At 44.6% G+C, this 24,505-nt stretch overlaps 1 protein-coding gene across 1 annotated transcript; it reads right to left on the reverse strand.

The window, feature by feature from the left end:
- Window positions 1-11,732: 11,732 nt before the first annotated feature.
- On the reverse strand, window positions 11,733-24,299 carry UCHL1 (ubiquitin C-terminal hydrolase L1). The gene is made up of 9 exons (XM_036417741.2): window positions 24,151-24,299; window positions 24,008-24,019; window positions 23,455-23,583; window positions 20,416-20,566; window positions 17,999-18,084; window positions 17,875-17,922; window positions 16,360-16,426; window positions 15,435-15,493; window positions 11,733-12,158 (listed from the first exon to the last, which is right to left on the reverse strand). The coding sequence occupies exons 1-9, from the start codon at window positions 24,181-24,183 to the stop codon at window positions 12,072-12,074; spliced, it is 672 nt and encodes a 223-aa protein (XP_036273634.1). The 5' UTR covers window positions 24,184-24,299; the 3' UTR covers window positions 11,733-12,071.
- Between the last annotated feature and the right edge of the window lie 206 nt (window positions 24,300-24,505).

Raw genomic sequence — 24,505 nt, forward strand, 5'->3', positions numbered from 1 at the left:
GTTGTTGTTTTTTAAAGCTGACTGCCATGCTATGTTGGGGGAGATGCAGTAACAGCATAATTTTGTTCTGCCAACCATGTCACCAATGATGGCTCTTTTTTTTTTTTTTAATAGAGCATTTATTCATATATATATATATTTTTTTTTTAATTGATTTTCCACAGAGCGGAAGGGAGAGGGATAGAGAGCTAGAAACGTCGATGAGAGAGAATCATCGATCAGCTGCCTCTTGCACACCCCCTACTGGGGATGTGCCCGCAACCAATGTACATGCCCTTGACTGGAATCGAACCTGGGATCTTTCAGTCCGCAGACCTGCACTCTATCCACTGAGCCAAACCGGTTTTGGCACCAATGATGGTTCTAAACATTTCAGCTGATAATTGTTATGCTGATTTTCCTTCGTGTGTGACAATCATTCAGGCCAAAATGCCTGGGGTTTCCTATTATTTGTTTAGACTGAGATTTGATGTTGATTTTTTTATATGCTCCACCTTCATGTCCTATTATTGTCAAAGGTGGAAAACCCATCAGGTAGAGGAGTTCAAAATGTATGACATTTGATGAGAACTCAAACTATGAATAAATAAAATTCAACAAATGAAAAATTAGAAAAAAGTTGACAATTGACAAAGCACATGATGGAAGTGTAAACCTTTTCTTCAAACTGTACAATTGAGAGTGGAACAAAAAATAAAAGGTTAATGAAGCCCTATGAAGCAGCAGTAGAAGTCAAAAATATTTATTAGAGAAATGCTAGCCACTGGAATGTAATTTTTAAAAATAATATTTTATTGATTTTTTACAGAGAGGAAGGCAGAGGAATAGAGAGTCGTCAGAAACATTGATGAGAGAGAAACATCGATCAACTGCAACCAAGGCCCTTGACCAGAATCAAATCTGGGACCCTTCAGTCCACAGGCCAATGCTCTATCCACTGGTAAACCAGTTAGGGCTGGAATGTAATTTTAGGAGTGCAAATATATGTGCAAGTCTATGCAGCAGTTTATATTCTCTTATAAATTTAGACTTACCATTATTTTGTTATATTTAAAGAGACAGTGTCTTTATCTCATTCATTCATTTTTACCAACCATTACAGCTCTCCATTCTGTGCCAGTTCCTGAGACAATTGCTGGAGATATAACAATAAATAAAGTCAGGCCCCTGTTCTCTGGAAATTCTCCATCTAGCCAGGAGACTGACATGTAAAGAAGTCATTTAGAGGGAGATTACTAATGCTTATAACTTAATTGTGTCCTTCACATCTGGAATCAGCATTAGATTGTTGAACCCTACCCATCCATGGCTGCCAAGATTCTAGGGGCCAGCATAAGGGAAAGCTATAAAATAAAAATAAAGGGGGGGGGGGGAAGAAATGTAATTAGAAAGATTAGGAAGAAAATTAATATAAAATGCATGCTATGATTTTTAAAGTTTGAGAAATAAAGAGTATAGCTTAAGGCAAGAGAGGAAGAAAGGAAGAGGGAGGGATGAAAGAGGAAGAGAGAAAGGAAGGAAGGAAAAAAGGAAGGAAGGAAGGAAGGAAAAAGAGAAGGGGATGAGAGGTGAGAAGGAAAGGAAAGGAAAGGAAAGGAAAAGAAAGGAAAGGAAAGGAAAGGAAAGGAAAGGAAAGGAAAGGAAAGGAAAGGAAAGGAAAGGAAAGGAAAGGAAAGGAAAGGAAAGGAAAGGAAAGGAAAGGAAAGGAAAGGAAAGGAAAGGAAAGGAAGGAAAGGAAAGGGAAGGGAAGGAAAGGGAAGGGAAGGAAAGGGAAGGATGGAGGAAGGAAGGAAAAAAGAAGAGAAAGGAAGAAAGAAGTTACATATATATTTGAGTGTCCCTTGTATGATGGCTCAAGACTACCAAAAGGGACCCCATGGTAAATTTATAAAATACTTCAACTTTGCCCAAATAAGATGAACTTACGGGCTCTGTCCTGGCACTGTGTGTCTTTAAAGGAGGCACATGGGCCCATGGCATCTCACAGAAGCAAACAGACTCATGAGATGGAAAAGCTGGGCCTGGTCCCTGAGCCAATTGTTATTCTTTATTTCAAAGAAGTGTTTATGGATTTTAAATGTTAAAATAATTATAAAGCTCTCAAATGTGGCTTCTGTGTTTTCAAAAGGAACCAAAAAGGGGACCTTCCAGAGCCAAGTGTCTGTTGGCGACATTCCTGAGCAGGATTGGGAGGAGGAGAAAGCTACATAAAAAACTGTCCCAGAGAGAGCAGGGGAGTAGGCAGCAGGTCATGCCTGAGGGCCCAGAATTCTTCACTGAACACAAAATGTGAGTGTTCAGCACCATGCATTTTAAGGACATTCTTTTTTTAAATCATACTCACACAGACTGGATTTGTAGGATCTTCTATAGCGATGGGTAAAAGGTGTGGGTCAGATTTTAGTAAGGGATTTATGTTACACATCACCTTTCCTGTTTATGTTTCCCCAGTGTGGTGCCTCGTGATCAAAAGCATCGGCAGAGTTATGAATGTGTTCCTGAGACAAACACAGGCTGAGGGCTGGACCAGGGACCCAGAGTGACCTCGCTGATCCCCAGGGAGGATGTGGAATAAGGGGAGGGTTGTAGGTTCCTGGAATGTCAGCGCAGTCTTCACACCCTCCTACTCAGGGTGGTGGGGAGTGCAAGGAACTGAGAATTACCGATGCGATTTCTTCCTGGTGCAGCCACAGGGGTCTGTGGTGGGGGCTGCAAATCAGACATTTATAGAAGATGATAAGGGTAATCCAGGGACTTGAAGAACATGTCGCATTGCCTTATTAAATTACATGTGATGCCAAAACCGGTTTGGCTCAGTGGATAGAGCGTCAGTCTGAGGACTGAAAGTTCCCAGATTTGATTCTGGTCAAGGGCATGTACCTTGGTTGTGGGCACATCCCCAGTAGCGGGTGTGCAGGAGGCAATTGATCAATGTTTCTCTCTCATCGATGTTTCTAACTCTCTATCCATCTTCCTTCCTCTCTGTAAAAAATCAATAAAATATATTTATAAATAAATAAATAAATAACGTGTGAATTTTCTATTGCTGTATAACAAACTAGAGGCCCAGTGCGTGGAATTCATGCATGGGATGGTGTGTCCGTTGGCTCAGTCTACACCTTTTCCAATCTGGGACATCCCTCTCACAATCCAAGACTGCTGGCTCCCACCCACTCACCTGCCTACCTGCTTGGTTCCCCCTAACTGCTTCTGCCTGTCAGCCTGATCACCCCCTAACCACTCCCCTGCCAGCCTGATCGAGGCCGAACTGCCCTTCCCTGCAGGCCTAGTCCCTCCCAACTGCCTTCCCCTGCTGGCCATCTTGTGGCGGCCATCTTGTGTGTTGGTGTGATGATCAATATGCATATTACCTCTTTTTATATAGGATTGCCACAAATGTGGAGGCTTAAATCAACCCCATTTCTTTGCACATAGTCCTGTAGGTCAAAAGTCCAGCATGCGACTCGGTTTTATTAGAGGAGGCTTATGAGGTTGAAATCAAGGTATTGGCTGTGCTTCTTTACAGAGGCTCTGGAGAATCTGCTTCCAAGTTCATTCAGTTGTGGGCCAACTTTGGTTTCCATGGCTCTAGAACTTGGATTCTCAAGTCCTTGCTGAGTGTCAGCTGGGCCCGAGCTCAGCTCCTGGAGCCTGTCCACAGTCCTTTGTCAGAAAAGCCAGGTCCTATTTAAGGACTAGGTCCGACCAACTGAGGATAATCTCTCTACCTTAAGGTCAATTTATTTGGGATTTTAATGACATCTGCAAAATCCTTTCAGAGCAGCATCCAGATAAGTGTTTGACTGCATGCCTGGGAGAAAAAGCTTGTAACCCAGGGGTTGGGAGTCTTGGGGCTATTTAGGTATGTGGACCAGGACAAATTAGTTAGGAAGCATCCCCAGACTAGCTAAGTGACCCTTGGGGATGGTGGCACCAACCCCTAATGAATGTTTTGGGAAAAATCATGGGCAAATATTTTGTTGTTGTAATAATGAGAGGGGATGAGTTTCCTGGACAGGGCCGATTGTGAAAGGACAGCCTCATGCTATGAGGAACTGTGCTGCATTGTACACAGCTTTTGAGCATCCTGCAGGCACTCCTGTCAATAAAAAATCTGTGTATGGCCAAAACTGGTTTGGCTCAGTGGATGGAGCATCGGCTGGTGGACTGAAAGGTCCCAGGTTCGATTCCGGTTAAGGGCATGTACTTTGGTTCTGGGCACATCCCCAGTGGGGGCTGTGCAAGAGGCAGCTAATCTAATGATTCTCTCTCATCGATGTTTCTAACTCTCTATCCCTCTCTTTTCCTCTCTGTAAAAAAAATCAATAAAATATATATATATATTTTTTTTAAAAGAAAAACCTGTGTATGATTTTCTGAACTTCTCTATTTTTGCAGTTTTAAACTCGTAGAGATAGAAAGGACTTTTGTAAACTTGGAGTCTATTTAATTCTTTTATTTAAAAAACAAATGAGGAAACTGAGACCCAAAAGGGAAAAGGGAAGTAATGTCGACAGACTAGGTAACGTCTATGTTGGGACCAGACCCAGTTCTATTAAAGGAAAGGTCAAATCGGTGTTTATGAAACAACTTGGAAATAAAATTCCCATTGTTTAACTGAAGTGTTGAGAAACATATTTTCCTAAAGAGCTGATATAACAATTTAATATTATACAATTAATTCCACTATTTCCTAATGTTCAGATGGATTAAAGAACAAGATTTTACTAGATAGGTTTTAACAAATCAGTGGTACGGGATTACATAGCTAACTCAGCATCATCAAAAGAAGCATTCATTTAATAAGCTTGTGATTTGAAATTATTACTGCTTATTTCTATCTCTATGATAAAATAAACCTGGGCAAAATTATGAATAGCTCAAGAAGGAACTCACAAGGTTGACATTGGTCCATCTATATCAGAACTGGTTACTGCTTATTTCTTTTTATAGAACCTGGGCAAAATTATGAATAGCCCAATAAGCAATTTATAAGGCTGACTTTGGCCAATCTATATCAGGACTGATTAGTCCAGTACAAAATACTGGGCCGATATGATGTCCTGAATTCTACTGTCATATTTTCCCATCTTAACCAGAAAGGCCGTCTTTCTTCCCTGGCTCAACTTTGTTCAAAGCTACTTACCCGTATTTTCCGGCGTATAAGACGACCCCCTAATTTTTACAGTTAAAACATAGGTTTAGGCCTATATTCGCTGTATAAGACTACCCCCCACTTCCGAGGCAACACCAGTTCTTTTTTTAGTAGACTGCCTCTCTGACTCTGGCCGATCTGAGCAGGCTTTTTACTAGAACACAGTGTAGCTTCGGGTACAGAAGTGGGGGGTAGTTTTATACAGCAAATATAGGCCTAAACCTATGTTTTAACTGTAAAATTAGGGGGTCGTCTTATACGCCGGAAAATAAGGTACCTGCTTGCCATAAGTTTTCCTATGCTGCCACCTACTGCAGATAATGAATATTGTTTTTGAATAAAGTTTTTGTCTTCTATGATTCAGTATGTTTGGATGTAAAATAGAGAATCTAGGTATTGGCCACTCAATTGGACTTAAATATCCAAAAACAGGACATTTAAAAGTTGCTTCCGCTAATGACTAGAGATACCTTAATGTCAACGAAAGCAAACAATCCTATACATCTCCATTTTCAAAACTCCTCTTTTGTCCTTAGAGAATTATATTTTAATGTTTATATCATATGATTCCCTTCTTAAAACCAGTACCTACAAGAGGGTAAAGACACTTCTATTGTTCATAGCTTGATGTGAAACTAACGTACCCAATCACTACAAAACAGAAGCCACTGGTGGTCTGGGAGCCGTGGATTAGGATAACTTGTAGGAAACGTTGTTTTCGAAGTGGGACTTTGTCTCAGGAAATTCTATCTAGTTTGGCTGTGAACAGAAAAGGACGCTTAGTTCCTTGGAATCTAGGCTGGAGAAAAAGGAGAGAAACAGGCAGATAGGTGAAGACAAAGTAAGAGCAAAGCATCACGTTTCAGGCACATCCACCAGAACTTCACAAGTATCCTCATGTGGGTGTCACGGCCCTATGAGGCGGGCACTCGACCCACTTACAGACGAGGAAATCAGGTTCAATTCCGGTCAAGGGTATGTACCTTGGTTGCAGGCACTTCCCCAGTAGGGGGTGTGCAAGAGGCGGCTGATCAATATTCTCTCTCATCTATCCCTCTCTCTTCCTCTCTGTAAAAAAATCAATAAAATATAAAATTTTTAAAAAAAATTTAGCCAAGAGGGTCCTAAGTAGACATGATAACCACATATAATGTGGTGTCCTCTATGGGATTTTGAAAAAGAAAAAGGATATTAGTTAAAAACTAAAGACATATGAGTAAGTATGGACTTTAATTAATATAATAATGCATCAGTGTTAGTTCATCGATTGTGACAAATGTACCATACTCAGGTAAGATGTTAAAGAAATGATTAGAGAATGATGAGCACTATGGAAAGCATCTGACTCCTAAGAGAGTGTAGAGACACATTAGCATAAAATCTGATTGTGCCTCAAAATCCAAGATGGCAGAGGTGTAGGTGGATGTTACACTCACCTCCTCCCAGGACCAAACTGGAATTACAAGTTGAGGTTTAGGAGAATATAAAGTTCTAACGTAGCCTTGTAGTGAAGCCCAAAGACAGAAAACGAAGTTAGTTTAGTTGCACTGACTTCAGTTATAAAGAAACTTAAAAGTAAGTTAGAATTCACCAGTAGAAGCTTCTTACAGAATTCTTAGTCCTATCAGGGAAATAAAGCTTTTTAAAATTATAAAAGTAATATAGCCCGGCTGGCATAGCTCAGTGGTTGAGTGTTGACCTATGAACCAGGAGGTCATGGTTCAATTCCTGGTCAGGACACATGCCTGGGTGGCAGTCTTGATCCCCAGTGTGTGGCATGCAAGAGGCAGCCAATCAATGATTCTCTCATCATTGATGTTTCTCTCTCTCTCTCTCTCTCTCTCTCTCTCTCTCTCCACGCACCATCTGAAGTCAATAAAAAAATATTTTTAAAAAAATAATATCCCAAAACTAGTTTGACTCAGTGGATAGAGAGTGTCGGTCTGCACACTGAAAGTCCTAGGTTCGATTCCCGGTCAAGGGCATGTACATTGGTTGCAAGCACATCCTCAGTAGGGGGTGTGCAGGAGGCAGCTGGTCAATGTTTCTCATCCACGTTTCTAGCTATCTATCCCTCTCCCTTCCTCTCTGTAAAAAAATCAATAAAATATATTTTAAAAAATAATATAGTAATTTTAGAAAGTTTAGAAAATGAGAATATAAAGTTAAAATCACCCATAATCTCAATACCCAGAGAAAGGAGCATACCCACGCTTTTGAGAAATTGCAAATTTCCCAAGGACACACAAGCCAGGATGTGGGAAGGGGTCATTAGAGGATGGGGCACTAAAGCTCAAACTTCACTTTCAGTCCACCTCTCCCCAGGAGTCATCATTGTTGTGGGCTCTCAGAGCCAGGCTGCTAGGGTTTGAACATCAGCAACATCCCTTACTACCAGGTAACCTTGGGCAACTTGTGGAGCTTCACTGCGCTTTAGTTTGTTCGTCTGTAAAACAGGGATAATGTCCATCTCATATATGATAAAGATTAACTTAGAATAGAGTGAACATTTAGCTATCGTGGTCCTGTTTTCTAAATACATATGTATATTTATTTTACAAAACCATCTCACTCGTTCCATGTAGGAATATTTTTCATGTTTGGGAGTCTTTAAGACAGACCAAGTATTATATTGAACAGATATAAAACCTAAAGACTCCTCAACTGGACATTTTGGGTGTTCGTTAAAAGGGATGGATCCTTAGTAGCAGGTGGCTTTGCCTGTTGAAAACACTACAAAGTCACCTTCATCACCAAAGACTGGTTAACTTCTAAGGAATAAGCCAACTGGGCATAGATCTTTGACAAATCTACGATATCAATTAGGAGGGCTTTCACGGTAAACAAGGGCCTCTGAGTTGCAAAATTCTATGGGGTACTGCCTTCATATGGAATACAAGTCAATGGTATCCCCAGGGTTGTACATGACTGAGACCTCAGGGAGAACAGTGGGGAAGACATTGATACTAGATGGAATCTTCTGGAGTACAGGCCCTTCCCAGACATCTTCATTCTGTGTTGTGTCTATCTACACTAATAAAAGAGAAACATGCAAACTACCATCACTCCACTACGCCCAACGGCCAATCAGAGTGAGTATGCAAATTAACCTGAAAACATTGTGGTGGCCCCACACCCCTGCTGCTCCAGGCCTGTGGGGGTCGGACAACTTGGGCACCAGCGTCTGAGGCTGGCTCCAGCCAGGGAGACCAAGAAGCTGCCTGCCCCGTGACCCCAGGCCGCAGCCAGCTGCAGAAGCTGCCCACCCCACATCCTCCTGACCCATGTCCCTCCACTCACTTTTTGCGGGAGACAGAGAAACCGGGCACCAGCGCCTGAGGCTGGCTGCAGCTCGGACAAAGAAGCCACACCTGCCCTATGATCCCAGGCAACAGCCAGCCGGAGAAGTCGCCCACACTGCATCCCAGGGAAGATGGAGAAGCTGCCCGCCTGTGGTCCAGGCACCAGCACCTGAGGCTGAGTGCAGCCTGGTAGATGGAGAAGCTGCCCACCCCACAGTCCTGGGCACCAGCACTTGTGGCTGCAGCCTAGGCAAAGCCACTTACCCATCATCTCTGTGGCTGCAGTCAGCCTGGGTGCCTATGGCTGACCAGAGGGAGGGAAGCTCAGATCCCAGGTGTCAGTGGTCACCTGGAGAAGGGAATCCTAGGTCCTGGATGCAGGACGGAGGCAGAGGTGGTTAGGAGCAATCAAGCCAAGAGGGGAGCAGTTAGGGACAATCAGGCTGGCAGGCAGAAGCAGTTAAGGGCAATCAGGCAGGCAGGCAGGAGAGCAGTTAGGAGCCAGTAGATCTGGATTGTAAGAGGGATGTCCAACTGCCAATTATCCCCTGAGGAGTCCCAGATTGGCGAGGGCGCAGGCCAGGCTGAGAGGCACCCTTACCTCTCACCCCCCCATTCCCCCCACCCACCCTCGCACAAATTTTGTTCACTGGGCCACTAGTTTTAACATAAAACAAGGAAGATGTGGGAGAGGATAAATTCTTTCCCCAAAGTTACTGAAACAGAAGTGGAGGTCAAAGACAGGTTTGATAAGCTATTATATTGACTCTCGAACTAGGTTAGCTACTATAGGAAGTCAGTCCATGGTCTAAGTTCTAGTGACTAGCAGTGACAAGGGGCATATTACCTAGCCTCCACGCCTATTTCCTCAGTAAAACTGAAATTTCTCTGGACCTCCAGGGATCCAATCACCCACATTAAAATGTGGGACCCAAAGGTCAAAATTCACCTTGCATAACCTTCTGTGGTGTGATGTGCTAAGGCATACTGTTATGTTATTTGAAAGCATTTTAATAAGTATGCTTCTCACACATAAAGTATGAAAGTACTTCAAACTACACCACTACCTGTAGCTGCTCTCCTGAGGCCAAAAGCAATCTTTTTACTAGCTCCTGTTAGCAGAAAAGAGCCTTGTTTTATTTCCTTCCCAAGGACAACCCACAAAGTAACTGTATAGAAGTCACACACCAAGTTAGAATGAAAAACGCATTCCTCTGGTTTCAATGCTAAGCAATTAGAATTCCCTAAATCACCGGATAGGTAGTTTCCACGTGAACAAAATGTTATTAGTTACTCCTAGGAACCAACGTAGTCTTTGCTTAGAAGTCGGAATCACAGGTATTATTACCATAGAGTAATTACAGTTGAAAACTTTGAGGCAGCTGAGGCCCAGCAGCAAACAGGATGAGAAAGCTCCTGAGAAGATCACAGCAAGAGCAGGAAGCATGGAGTTTCTTCCCCACTGTCCTTCATTCCTATAACTAGAAAGGAATGGTCATATTCAAGTATCAGCTGTTGAAAACAAATGTCATTGAAACTTGAATGCAAGCTGATAAATTACATATCAGCATATCCTGATCTAGAAAATAGTAAGACTTAGCAAATGGCAAAGACATTTGTTATTTTGTTTTTAAAAAACAACAACAAAAAAAACCTATTTCTAGAAAGCAAAGAATTGCTGAGGGGAAAAAGCTACATTGATTGGGGTATGTCAAATAGATACAGGAAGCAACTGCAATAATTCTCAGTGGTCAAAATTGGAACGACTTGAGCAAGAAAATATAATTTTGGATTATAACCCAGGTTATAAAAGAATTATCCACGCGTTCACATTGATATAAATGATTAAGTAGCAGAGAATAGATAAATCTCTCTGTGAAACAATTGCAAATAATTTAGAGGTACTCCACCCACAAGGAGCTAGAGCATAATTCAACTCCCAACTCCTAAAGTGGGCTGTGCGGAGGATAGTATGAAAGGCGGTGGGAGTGAGGAAAACAACTACAGTAAGTGGAGAAATTTGACAAATGTCACCTCAGCCAGGAAATCAAGTCACTATCAGCAGTGATAAAACCTATTGATGGCATGTACCCTTTGTGATGAAAATGGCACTTTACCTCTGTGGTCTTCCTTCCCCAAATCTCATAACCTCAATCCAGTTATGAGAAAAACATCAGATAATCCTAATAGAGGGACATCCTACAAAATACTTGACTAGTACTCCTCAAAACGGGCAGTCATCAAAAAATATGGAAAGTCTAAGAAATTATCAGAGCCACAGGGAGTCTAATGTGACATGAAAAAGAATATTTTGTAAAAACTAAGAAAATCTGAATCTGCTAAGGGCTTTAGTAAGATGATTTTTGTAATTATTTCTAATTACCACAAATGCATCAAATTAATGTAAGATAACAAAGGGGGAAATGGATGAAGGGTATATGGGAACTATAATATCTTAGTTTTTCTGGAAATCTAAAATTGTTCTAAAATATTTTAATATTTCAGTCTGCAAATACACACAGTACTATAAATGTATAGAAAAACGTCTAGTGACACTAAACCAGTAACCTCTATATCTATATATATAAAAGGCTAATATGCAAAATGTCCCCTTGAGAATTTGACTAGACCAGGAGTTTGATCGCTCACCATGACCACCAAGAGATGGTGCAGAACGAAGGACAGCCCCAGCTGGCAGCTGGAAGGCTCCTAGGAACCCTAACCTCTAGTCCTATATAACAGAGATAAGCAAATTGACCCTCATGCCCTCACAAGATGGCTGCCTACAACCAGGTCTGCAGCAGGGGTGAGGGATGACCAAATGGCTGAACAGGCTGTGTGGGGTGGCCAGGCCAACAGGGTGGGGCAGTTGGGGGCAACAAGGCTAGCAGAGGGGGCATTTGGGGGAGACCAGGCCAGCAGCAGGGGGCAGTGAGGGCAACAAGGCCAGTGGTGGGGGGAGGGGTGTGTATAGGGGCAGTTAGGGGCAACCAGGCAGGCAGGCAGGCAATTAGGAGCCAGCAATCCAGGCTTGTGAGAGGGATGTCCAGGAGTCCCAGATTGGAGAGGGTGCAGGCTGGGCTGAGATCACCACCACCCTGCCCCCCCCCCCCTCCACCCTGTACACAAATTTCATGCAACGGGCCTCTAGTATATTTGAATTTTACCTAGGCTATGAGTTATTTATATGGAAGATATATACCTCCACTATTATGCAAGGTATTTCAGGTACAATGAAGGGAAGGCAAAAGAATAAAAACCAGTTTCGGCTTCCCTCTTTTCAGCAGAAAAGTTTTATTTCTTATAAGGACAAACAACTGAAACCACATCCAAGGCCTTTCAGACACAAAACAAAGCAGCCATTTAAAGCATTATATATTGAAGGACAAGACATATAATGGGGAAATGCTTCGCCATCTGAAGCTTACATCAAACTCTTCAATTGACAGCTGAACTCGGCTAGCGCTTGGGTGTGATCAAGAGGGAATATAGCTACAGAACCAAAGGAGAACAGCTGTTGTCTACAACACAAGCATTTTCAGATTACACTGGTAGGAGTGTGTTTCGATAGAGAAGGGCGGAGGGGAGAAGAGCTAGTTCCTTCCCACAGGACTTCACGCTGCCTTGCACAGGGCCACAGCAGAGAAGCGGACTTCCCCCTGCTCCCGCTCGGTGAATTCTCTGCAGACCTTGGCAGCATCCTGAAAAGGAGGAATGTCATTAATGTACAAACAGCAACAGCTCAAAATGAACCTTTGGCCTCCAAGTTCACCCTGGTCAACTGTAAACTTCCCATTAAACTTAAAAATCCAGCTTGCCAGGTGGGAGTGGCTCAGAGGTTGAGCATCAACCTATGAACCAGGAGGTCACAATTTGATTCCATTCAGGGCACATGCCCAGAGTTACAGGCTGGATCCCTGGTGTGGGGTGTGCAGGAGGCAGCCGATCAATGATTCTCTCATTGATATTCCTCCCCCCCCCTCTCTCTCTCTCTCTCTCTCTCTCTCTCTCTCTCTCTCTCTTCCTTCCTCTCTGAAATCAATAAAAATACATTTTTTTTTAATCCCCAAGGCTTAAGAGAAAAAAAAAAAATCAGGTCAAGGGAGAGACAGACTTGCATCACAGATCTGACTTCAGAAGCTTGGACTCCTTTGATCCTCTCAGCGAATGCCCTGTTCCTCCCACCTTGTGCCCGGTTTTGACAACAAAACACAAAAGTTCTAATTCTGAAGTTCCCAGGGCAGAGACAAACTTCTTCCAAGTAAACGTTTTACCAAAGAGCCTTAGAAATTTACATTCCTGGTATATATTCCAGGCATAAATAAGAGATGTGTTACGAACTCTAGATCACAAAGACTAGTAACAGAGAATTGATTACTGCATTTCGCTTTACTGAGCACTCTCAATGTGAGCGTGGAAGATCAATCAGCTGCCTCCTGCACATCACCCATGGGGAATCCAGCTCACCACAAGGCAGGTGCCCCGACCGGGAATTGAACTGCCAAACTCTGGGTGCTTGGAACGATGCCCAGCTGAGTCACATTGGTCATGGCTTCCAATTTTACAGTTTCTTATTGCTGTTTTTTTGTTTAACTGTTATCTTCAAAAGTTCCCATACAGGGTCTTCCAGGTATAGATAAGTGATGTTACTTCTAAACATGAAGACAAGACCCTCCACCAGCAAGAAGATTGCAAGCTGCTTTATGGTGACACTGTATTTGCTTTATCATAGAGGGACCAAATCCGCAATATCTCAGAAGTATGTCTGTATTAGCTATTTACCAAATTCTAGGTTTTAAAAACGCCTTGAGCTGAAAGGGATTTGGCTCAGTGGATACAGTGTCGGCCTATGGACTGAAGATCCCAGGTTCGATTCCAGTCAAGCGCATGTACCTTAGTTGTGGGCACATCCCAATAGGGGGTGTGCAAGAGGCAGCTGACTCTTATTGATGTTTCTAACTCTCTATCCCTCTCTTCCTCTCTGTAAAAAAAAAAAAAAAATCAATATATATTTTTTTACAAATCAATAAAATATATATATTAAAAAGAAGATCCACCATGGCAGAGTTTCATTCTGCTTTGAAACAACTTAGCAAAACTAAAGGGAGTCTAGACTGGCATCACATTTTATTGTCAGAATTTTAAGACACTGATATTCCATACCTGTAAGGCTTTCTACTCATATACATGAGTTGGGACCTAAGTCATTGAAGTTTAGAATGATTGGCTTAAGCTTATGTATTTTCTCATTGGTTTAAGTAAATTTTGTGTCAAGTTTAGAAATCCTAAAACATCTTTAATTATATACAACCAGCCTGACTCAATTTTCACTAAGGTGCTAGTTTACATTCACTTACTTTTAAAAGAGATTCTAATTAGAACCGTTTTTGTTTTTTTGTGGGGTTTTTTTTTCTTTTTTTTTTTGAACAATAAAGTTTTACCTTCCCCTCACCCCATACATTCTCCTCACATAACGGTCTTAGGTATCCCATAGGGGGGGTGCATCTCATGGTCTCAGGATAGTGTCAGCTAGGAGTCAGAATGGACCTCAGAGATTTGGAGCTTTCCCCCAAATGGGTCATGACCAGAAATTGTGCCTCCGTTCTTACTCTTCCATAAGTAAATGCTGACTCTCTCATGCAAATCTCCCGGATCCTGCTTCTCTAGGTCTAGTTCTCATTCGCTATTACTGTTCTCAACCCCCTGTAAATCCAGGAATTAGCTCCCAGTGATCTCAGGTGTATATATCAGCCAACTGGAGCACGTGACCCTCCGTCCTGGAGAGGCATACCTGGCCCACCAGCGCGTCAGGGTCTGTGCTGTTCCGAAGGCAGGCCTATCGCTCAGAAAGGCAGTACTGTACAGTGACTGTGCACAGACTCTAGAGACAGACTGCAAAGATGGGAGCCATGGCTCTGCCATGTACGTCATTGACCTTGGGCATCACCCTTTGCACCTCAGTTTCTTCATGTGTAAAATAATACCTGCCTCCCAGTATCCTTAGAAGGATTCCGTAAGAGCTCTAAGTCACTGAGAAGAGCACCTAGTACAGGAGTCTGCAAACTGCAGCCGGGGCACCAAATCGAGCTGCTGCCTGTTTGCTTGTTTTTTTGCAATAGCTACACACATTCATTTATCCACTGTCCATGGGCTGCTTTGGAGCTGTAACAGAATTGAATATTTGCAAGCTAAAGCATCTTCTGTCTGAAAAATTCTGCCAACCCCCAGTCTACACACGGCAAGTGCTAAAAAAAGAAATGACTAGCTGTATTATTATACAAATGCAGCCGTATTACAAATGCAGTAGCATTTTAATTTCATCCCAATAATTTCCCTTTAGAACAGCAAACTGATTCCGCTGTGGACTCGTTTTCAGGGTGAACAGGCCTAGCGTGGCCTCCCAGCTCTCGTCCAGAACGAAGGCTTCTGTGGTCACTTGTTCGGGGATGGTTACACTGTGATCCTGGATCTTAAAAGTTCTTGTCAGGCATGTTTTGAATCTGCTTCTCTCATCCTATTAACAGCGGACCAAGTGGGAAGAAAATGCTCCTGAAATTAACTGCCTATCCAGAACCCATAATACACTCCCTACAAAACTGACCCAAATCCAGCAGCCTGGGGCGGATGAGGGAAGGCTCAGGTTGCTGTTCCTTGAGTCGTTAGCGATGATGTCACCTGGCAAGAGGACAATGGTCACCTTAATCCCACAGAGAGGCGGAGCCCTGGCTTTCAGGCTAATTCTCACTGTGGGCCAGAGCCGGCACACGCCACGTCAGTCAGGGCTGCTCTGAAGGGTCCTGGTTAAATCCACGTGCTATACAATAAGGTAGGTAGGATTACCAAAATGATCTTTAAGCCCAAAAGACTGCTATTAACTCAGGAGATTGCTGCCGGCTGTACTGAAAAGGTGTTAGCACTTTACCACCGACCGTGGCTCAAGACGCGCAGCCTGACTGGGGATGGATTCCGAAGCTCACCTGCAGCAGCGAGTCCTCTGCGCTGGTGCCGTGGTTCACCGGGAAAGGCATGCGTCCATCTGCAACAAAGAAGCCAGGCGTGTCAACTTCCTATGCCCATGCTCTGGCTGCTGTGCTTGTCCAGCCTAAAGGAGGTTTCAGATTCTCCCAAAAGCATTGCCACTCCCGCAAAGAAAGCCTGGTTATAAAGCAACATGCTGGGAATGAGGTTCAAGTGCTCGTGGATAATCCATCCCAGGCAATTCTCACCCACAAGTAACTACATCACAGCCCAACCCAGCCACCCTCACGGAAGGACTTGTGCCCCATTCCCCGGGTGGAATCCAGAGCAAAAGGCAGATTCAGTCTCTCAGGTGCAGAAGGTGGAGGCAGGCAGGGCCCCTGGAGATGTGCCCTCAATGACTGCCAGTGAGCTACCTGCTCAGAGGCAGTGTCTGGACGTGAGACAACACAGCTTTCTCCATTAATACAAGAAGGACGACTTTTACAAGATGGATCATCTTCCTTGTTGCCATATACAGTGGACAGAATTATCCCAACACGAACAAACCCATTTTACACTAACGAGGTCACATTTAGGCATCTATCTTTTCCCCCAAAGTATTTCCTGTCTGAAAAGGATGATGATGCCAGAGATCCTCTGCGAAAAGAGCTGCAGTGTAAAAGTGAGAAGAAAAACTGAACCCTCCCGCCTTGACTGGTGCTGGACTGGTCTCGTTTCTGGTCTGTCTGGAGCCACCATTTGGCAGGTCAGTTGCCCACAGGGAAGGGCACAAAGGGTTAAGTTCCCCCATGGGAATACCCTGTTGTCTTTATACACAATGATATACTGAAGTGCTATAAAGCTACATGTCAATACAGTAAAAGGAAGTAAGTATGAAAGAACGAAACTGTAATAGATTCCAAGTGATGGAGCGAAACGTACCAAGTTCATAGAGGTGGCCGTCCACGTTGTTGAAGAGAATAAAGTGAAAGTTCACTTTGTCATCTACCTGAAGAGAGCCAAGAAATTTTTTTTGAAAATGAGTATTTTATAAAGCAGAACGTAATTTGTTAAAAAAAAAAAAAAAAAAAAAACAAATGTAATATAGCCCTAGCCGGTTTGGCTCAGTGAATAGAGCATCAGCCTGAGTTCAGTTCTGGTCAAGGGTGTGGACCTTGGCGGCAGGCTCCACCCTGGCCCTGATCGGGGCTCATACAGGAGGCAACCAACCGATGTGTTTCTCTCACATCAATATTTCTCTTTCCCTCTCTCAAAAAGTAAATGGAAAAATATCCTCCAGTTTGGATTAAAATATTTGTGTGTGTATATATATATTATCCCTATCCTCAGATGAGAATTTAAAAAGTTTAAAAATGTAATAAGTATAATATGCTTTAACCAACTTTCTTGTGTATGTGTATATATATTTCTAGTTTTAATGTTTTTTTATTGATTTCAGGGAGGGAGGGAGATAGAAACATTAATGATGAGAGAGAATCATTATCAACTGCCTCCTGCACTCCCCTACTGGGAATCGAGCCCACAACCCAGGCATGTGCTTGGACCAGGAATCCTGCCCTGACCTCCTGGTTCTTAGGTCAACGCTCAAACACTGAGCCACACAGGCCAGGCTTGCTTGTATATTTTTAAAATTACAGGTAACATTTATGTATTTCCTAAATATTAGGCTCTAATCTAAGCACAATAAAGTAGAGTGTAGCTGTCAGAACTGACTTTTTACTGAAGAGAAAATTTAGGCTTTTTTTTTTTTTTAATATGTTTTATTGATTTTTTACAGAGAGGGAGAGAGATAAGAGAGCTAGAAACATCGATGAGAGAGAAGCATCGATTAGCTGCCTCCTGCACACTCCCCACTGGGGATGTGCCCGCAACCAAGGTATATGCCCTTGATCGGAATCGAACCCGGGACCCTTGAGCCAAAATTGGTTTCAGCAGAGAAAATTTAGGCTTACGGGATTTAAGTATCTCATCCAAGGTCAAGAAGAGAAAGAGGCAGAGCAAACTATCATTACTGAGGCAGTGCAGCTGACTTAAATCTAATGTTAACATTTGACTAGAAGGCTCTGTGCAGATTAATGGTACATAAGCCTTCTGGAAACTCAGTCCTTGTTTGTGCATCTTACTATACCCAGCAGTCTGCGAGAAGAATATCTGCCGTGCTCAATTCCTAGGTGGGGTGTTACTCATTTGGATGTAAACAGAACACTATCACCCTGAATTTACTCAGGGTTGTGCCAACCGCCAACTGGATTTCTGAGAGCCATTTCTTATGAACGGGTCTGGTCAAAGCATTGTCCCAGTAGGATTTTTCGGTGTCAACTGGCCTTGGGTGGAAAACAACATCTGCTGTGTCCCAGTAAGAGGTCACTACACGTATTTTAGGGAAAACACAGGTGACACCTGGGTGGCCTGGCCCTGACTGGTCTTTGCACTTACCCGACACTGGCCTTCCTGGGCCACAGCGTCATGGGCTGTCTGAATGGCCTGCAGACGAGACAGAACCGTTAGCACAAAATCTCCCCTAGTTACCGAAAAAGTGACGCTCTGGAAGTTCTCCTACCTCATTCTTTTCAAAGCATTTTGCTCTGTCTTCAGGGGACAACTTCTCTGTTTCAGAAAGAAACTGTTTCAGGACCGACCCATCCTCTTTAAAAAAAAAAAAAATACAAGTATTAGTTTAGATAAAATAATGCAAATGGATGCACATTTATTGGTGACTTAAACGATTGCAGCCAGTCATGTTGAGCGACCTGAATTCTTACTAAGGCTCCCAACGACGTGGATGGGCAGTACCATCTGCCCCAGACTCTCTTTCCCACCCCTCGTCACTGCACTCGAGTCCGAGAATTCTCCATTCCTCATGTGCCAAGCTTTCCTCTGGTCCTGGCCACTCCCCAACTCCCTTCACCTCCCATCTCAAATTCATCTCTCCATCTCTTATCATCACTTTGTTACAGCACTTATCCACTGGTAATATATATCAGTGCGCTTTTTGGTGCCATAAAATGAAACTGTCTTATCTGTTGCTGTATCTACAGCACCTGGCAATGCACAATTAATGTGAATTGCATACAGGATGTAACAATAACAATCTAATCTAATTAACCAGTTCTCAACCACGATTTTTCTTTCAGGGCACAAAGTGCAAGCTTAGTAATACGGTTATCCAGGACAGACATGAACCTAAGGGTCTTAAATAGAAATGTAAAGAGCCACATTGTCCGGCCTAGAGAGAGCCGACAGCTGACAACTGATGATTAACCTAAGTGTTTGGTCGCTGCTCAGTGTGGATGAGTCTAGGAGACACTGACTACCCAGCTAGACCAAGAAAAACTTAAAATGTCAAAAAGACTTCAACTGGAACTTTCAGCTCTAAACTTTAAAAATGTAAGTGTATTAAATTGGTACTATTCAAAATCTGGAAGTGATAGAATCCTCTTAACATTATGAGGAGGGCTGTGGTTCAGAGTGAGCCTTTAGCGCCGTCATGACCACGACTACAAAAAAAATCACAGTGCCTCTGCCAATCTCAAGAACAAGCAGACTAAACAAAGTGAGACCCACCACTGCGGAAGAACTAGAAAGGACCAACCTGCAGCTGCCTAACACAGCTCAGTCAAGTTAACATTTGGAAAAGCAACTTCTAGAAGATCTGGATGTTTATGGCCAGGCAGGTGATTTTTCATTTTATTTTTAATTGCAAAAGTATATCCGTATTATAGTCTTGGCCACACTTTGCTTGTAAGAAGTATTTGACCTGCTCACAGTGTGGACTATTAGTTGAAATTATTCTGTTCTTAACCACCCCACCTCCTGTCGAAATCGGATTGCTACCTTATTTTTGTAAATAAAGTTCTGCTGGAACACAGCCACATCCATTGGTTCACGTCATGCTGATTTTTGCACAACAAGAGCAGAGACCATATGGCCCTCAAGCCTGAAAGATTGACTCTCAGGCCTTTTAAGAAAGTTTGCTGACGCTTGGCCTAAATCAGACGTAACAGCCATGTTATTTTAACACATTCTAGTGCTCCTTGTTGTGCCTCTGACGAGCTTTAGGGCTGAGCCCCATTCATGTCTTCTACATCCTCCATGGCATCCATGGAAGGTGGGCTCAAGCCCCTGACCTGACTTTGTTCACAGCTGAATCCCTTCAAAGTTGCGGCCTGCTGCTGAGCCTCTCTGCAGGAACCTTCACCACCTGTACCCGGCAGCTCCAAGTCGGCGGCCGCCAGCCTTTCGGACCTCACTGACCACCAGTGGTCCGCAGACCACCGGTTGGTGATCATTGCTCTAAGCTGTTTTGGTTCTCTCCTGTTATTATGAAACACGGTACCATGAAAGACAGGACCTAACTGTTGATGTTTCAGTGCTTAACCTCATCTCTCATTCTGCAGAATCACTGAGAAGTAAACACAGGAGGATTACAATAATTGGCCCTCAAGTGTGCTTTATCCTTCACCTGATGCTCATCTAAGCTTCGTACAAATGAAGAGCATACACAGAGCATCAGCACAAAACTGAATCACTTGCTTTCCCTCTCCAGGTGGAGGAAGCCAAACTGTGCTTCTTAGTAAATGAGTTTCCTTCCCTTAAAAGAGAGAAATAAGAATTCACCCACAGATTCTATCTGGTTAAGTAGGTTTCAAAAATGGTGAAGGCAATGTGTTTGCTGAATAGACGATTGAGGATTTGGGAGTGAAGACAGACGGTTAACTAGAGGTCAACTAGAGCAGAGGTCGACAAACCGCGGCTGGAGCCCCACATGCGGCTCTTTGGCCCCTTGAGTGCGGCTCTTCCACAAAAATACCACGGCCTGGGCAAGTCTATTTTGAATAAGTGGCGTCAGAAGAAGTTTAAAAAAATGTGGCTGTCAAAGAAATTTCAATCGTTGTCCTGTTGATATTTGGCTCTGTTGACTAGTGAGTTTGAGGACAACCAAGCTGGAGGATTACTGGTCTCAAAGCTCACACTTACCAAATTCCAGTTTGTCTTGATTGTTGGCCACGGCGTGTATGAGTCCAATGGTGCCACAGGAGTTCCCAATGGTCTGCCTCATGAAGTACACCTTAGGGCTGACATCTTGTCCCTTCAGTTCTTCGATCTGTTTTTTCCTGAAGTTCTCATGCTGTGAATATAAAAAAAAAACAAACATGCTAATATCTCAGAATAAAAACGCAAAGACAGATGGTAGCACAGAAAGTCCTACCACCTACATGGAAACACAACTAAGATGTGTGACCAGAAGCCTCGGTTCTACACGCCAGCCAACGCCAAGGGCAGAGAATCATATGGCCCTCAGGCCTGAAAGATGGACTCTCGGGCCTTTTGAGAAAGTTGGCTGACTCTCGGCGCCAAGGCAATGGCCTGTCCCTCACACCCACACCAGCCTGTGGGGTTCCGAGAAGTTCCGAGACTCCACCCTGATGCTGCAGTGCAGTAATGGCCTTGGATATTGCCCAAGGCTGGTCTAGACACCGCCGCAGCCTTTTAGCTGGAAATGGATGATGTCACAAAGTTAAAAAGCAGACACTTTCATTCTATAAGCTAAAGATCTTAAACAGAAATGGAAAGAGCCAACGAGCTTTCTTCCTCTAACACCAATGACAACCATATTTCACATGGGCACCCCAACCACGCTTTGGTTAATGTAACAGCCAAGCATACCAGCCAGTTTATAGCACACTACTCTTTACCATTCTGCTTCTGTTCTGTCCAAGGACTAGCACACCTCTCTTTAAAAACAATACAAGCCTTAACGTAAAGGCACAGTCTAAAGAAATGTATGGCTCCCTCGCCCTTTTTTTAAATGAAAGAAAAACAACTGGCATAGGGTGCTGACTCTGATTTCACCAGAACTCCTCCTCATCCCACAAAGGGAAGATGGGACATTTGTTTGTCCTTGCCAGCTATCCCACTTGTGGACAGATGAGCAATGGGAGGCGAGGAAGAGGGTACAGATCAGGAAGTAGAATTTCCCCCAAAGCATCCATTCGCTCTTTGTACAGTCACTTAGTGTGCTTGTCTGAACCTTTCGCTAACGAGTTTTAAAGACCTTACAGGTAGGACTTCTCAGTGAAAAGCAGAGTGCTAATGCTACAGAAACACCAGTCCCCATACCCAGTGTAATTCAGACAAAATATTTCCAATCCCAGTAGCCTTCCCTTACTGTACACAGAACTGAAATTTAGGCCTTATCCGGGGCACCAGCAGAGCAACATGAATCAACATTTAACTCCAACTCATAGGAAGTTCTAGCACCATGGATCCGTGACTAGATCCTTAAATTTAGTGACTCATTGACTGTTAAGGTTTTTCACTTTTCCAGGTTAAACATTTTAAAATGGGATAGCACATCCTTTAGGGCTGTTTGAGCTCTTGCGTAGATACCCTTACTAAAATATTAATATTCTACAGTGGTCCGTTTAGGATTTAATAATTCTCTCAGACAAAATTAAACGTTTTCTAAATTAACTTGGTTTGTTTGGAAGTCAAGCTACAGAACCTCAACCTTTCTTTGAATTTGCTTTAATGTTTCGCCCAGGAGGTGTCTTGTTTCACAGGATGGGTGCTCAATAAATCTGACAGGCTGAACTGGAGCTTAAAAAAAAAAATCCTAATTATTGAGCTCTTTCAAACATAAAGCGTTCAAACCAAACGTTCTCTAACAAGAACCACTGGATCCAGCAAACGGAGATCAGTGGGCTTTTGAGAGACAAGCAGGCTGCGCCACTGCCTCCCAGAGGCCTGGCGTAGGAGAGCTGCTCAAAACCTCCGAGTCATCATGGTTCCTTCCTCCAGCAAGAAAGCTGTGAGGGGCTCACGTAAGAGAGGAGATTGCATTTCATTTGGCCAAACAGGCGTTCATCAGACATGCCATTTTGGGCAGCTCCGTTTCCACCTAAGTAAAAGCGTTGGCCATAAGAAAAACATGTCACCGGGAACATCCTAATAATTTTAATAAGGGTGTTTAACCCATTTATAGGGGAAACACCTGGAACTTCCCATAGGGCCTAATTTATGCAGAGGATGCTTCTAGAACACCTGGACATAGGCTGTTGCTGCTTCCACTCACTCTGCCTTTGGAATGATGCCCCAAATGCAAATTCCTCAAGTTTCGTTTATAGGAAATGTTCAACCACTCCCAAATCAGGGGTTCGAGCGACAGCAACAGGAGATAGACAATGCCATGCTGATTAGTGGAATTCCATACATCGCAAGACAACAATTATCCCAGCTACCTTTGTTATATCTGATGCTCAGTCTTTTGATGCACACTTGTAGAGGAAGACCATCTAAAGGGAAATGAAAAGGTAGTTCCAAGACTGCTCTAATGCCCACCTATGTCTCGTACCCACACGGCCAAAGAGGAAAGAGGAGGAGAGAGGTGGAAGGAGGTTCCCGTACCGGAACCGTATACAAATGATTAAGCTTTTTTTTTTTTTTTTGCAAGAGCACACTGGTGAGGCTAAAACCCAAGTGTGCATGTTGTAGAAAATGGGAGAGTGGGAAGAATACTATGGGGAGACCACAGGGAGAGAGACCCAGGCCTTGGAAGTGGAGAATTAAAAGAACCTATTGTTTTCATGTGCTTCTGGCAAGCCCATCCCCCTCCGTGTAACAGCAAGGTGACAGCCTTTTAAAGGGAAAGAACCAGTCACGCCTTGGCATGGAAGGTTCAGAAAAGCCTAGGACTTATGGGTAGGATGGATTATTTCCCCCGAGGGATAGATAATAATTTGGAATTACTTCTCCTCCAAATGTGAGGCAATGGTGGATGATGGGTGAACAAGCGCAATAAGCTCTATTCCAATAGGAGCCCCACAGGGTAGTAGGTATCCAGGGTGTGGGCTCCTCCCTCCACGCCCTCCCCAACCCCCATGCCCAGAAAGAGGGCAGTGTTGCCAGGTGTGGGCACTTAGGCCAGGTGGGAAGAGGAGCCTGGAGTCTAGCCTATCCTCAAGGCCTCATTCTGGTTTGGAGGGGCGCGCACGGCGGGCCCCACGCCCTACCTACCTGGTTGGTGAGCGGAAAGAGCAGCAGCAGCGCGCAGGCGGGCGCGGGCACCGAGCGCAGCGCGTCCTCCTCCAGCCCCAGCACGTCCACAAAGCGCCACTGGCCGGCCACCCCCAGCCGGGCCAGCACCTGCGGAGAGGAAGGGAGACCAGGCAGCCAGGCTCGGGGAAGCAGACACCCTCATCAAAGCCTGGGAGGAGTCCCCGCCCGGCCCCCCGCCCCGCCGGGGCGATGACACAGCAACAAAGCGCGGCCCACACGTGGCTCCCGCGAAGCCCGAGCAGCCGAGGCCCCGCGGCCCTGGCCACGCCCTCGGGAGCTCGGCTTTGAGCTCGCCCGGGGGGTGCAGCCTCCTCCTCCTCCTCCTCCTCCACCTGCATCCACCCCGCCCCCCATGCAGGGGCCCCGGCCGCGCCCAGTCCGGCTCCTCGGAGCCAACGGGGCGCCGCTAAGTCACTGCGAAGCCGCCGGAGCAGGTGGGCGCCTCCGCCTCGGCTCTCCTGGAAGGAGGGGGTGCGGGGGGGGTACCGAGGCCACGCGAGATGCCACTCACTTTGTTCAGCATCTGAAAGACAAATGCAACGAAAAATAATAATAAAAAAAAATAAAAGCGGTCAGAGCCCCCCCCCCTACCCGGCGTGGGCTGACCCCCAATCCGTCCAGCGCTCCTGGGGCCACGATGTACCGGACGCTCACCTCGGGGTTGATCTCCATGGGTTTGAGCTGCATCTTCGCGGAGCACAGGTGAGCAAGGCCGCAGGAGAGGAGGACAAACAGCGAGCGGATCCGCCCAGGCGGCCGCTATAAAGCGCCGGCCGGACGCACTGTGGGTGCCTGCGCAGGGGGGACCGGGGCAGGACCAACGCGGGGGCAACGGCCAGGCTCCGCCGAGAGGCCGCGGACCCCCCCCCTCCGCGCGGGGCGGAGTGGTTCGGCCCGGCCCGCGAACCTTGCAGCCTCACTCGTTGGTGAGATAATCCGGTGGCGGCGGTGATGGAGATGGATGTGCGGGTGGGCGCTCCCTGAGCGTATGGAACCGTCCTTGATGGAG

This window comes from Pipistrellus kuhlii, unplaced genomic scaffold, assembly GCF_014108245.1.
Source record: "Pipistrellus kuhlii isolate mPipKuh1 unplaced genomic scaffold, mPipKuh1.p scaffold_m20_p_1, whole genome shotgun sequence".
Lineage (NCBI taxonomy): Eukaryota > Metazoa > Chordata > Mammalia > Chiroptera > Vespertilionidae > Pipistrellus > Pipistrellus kuhlii.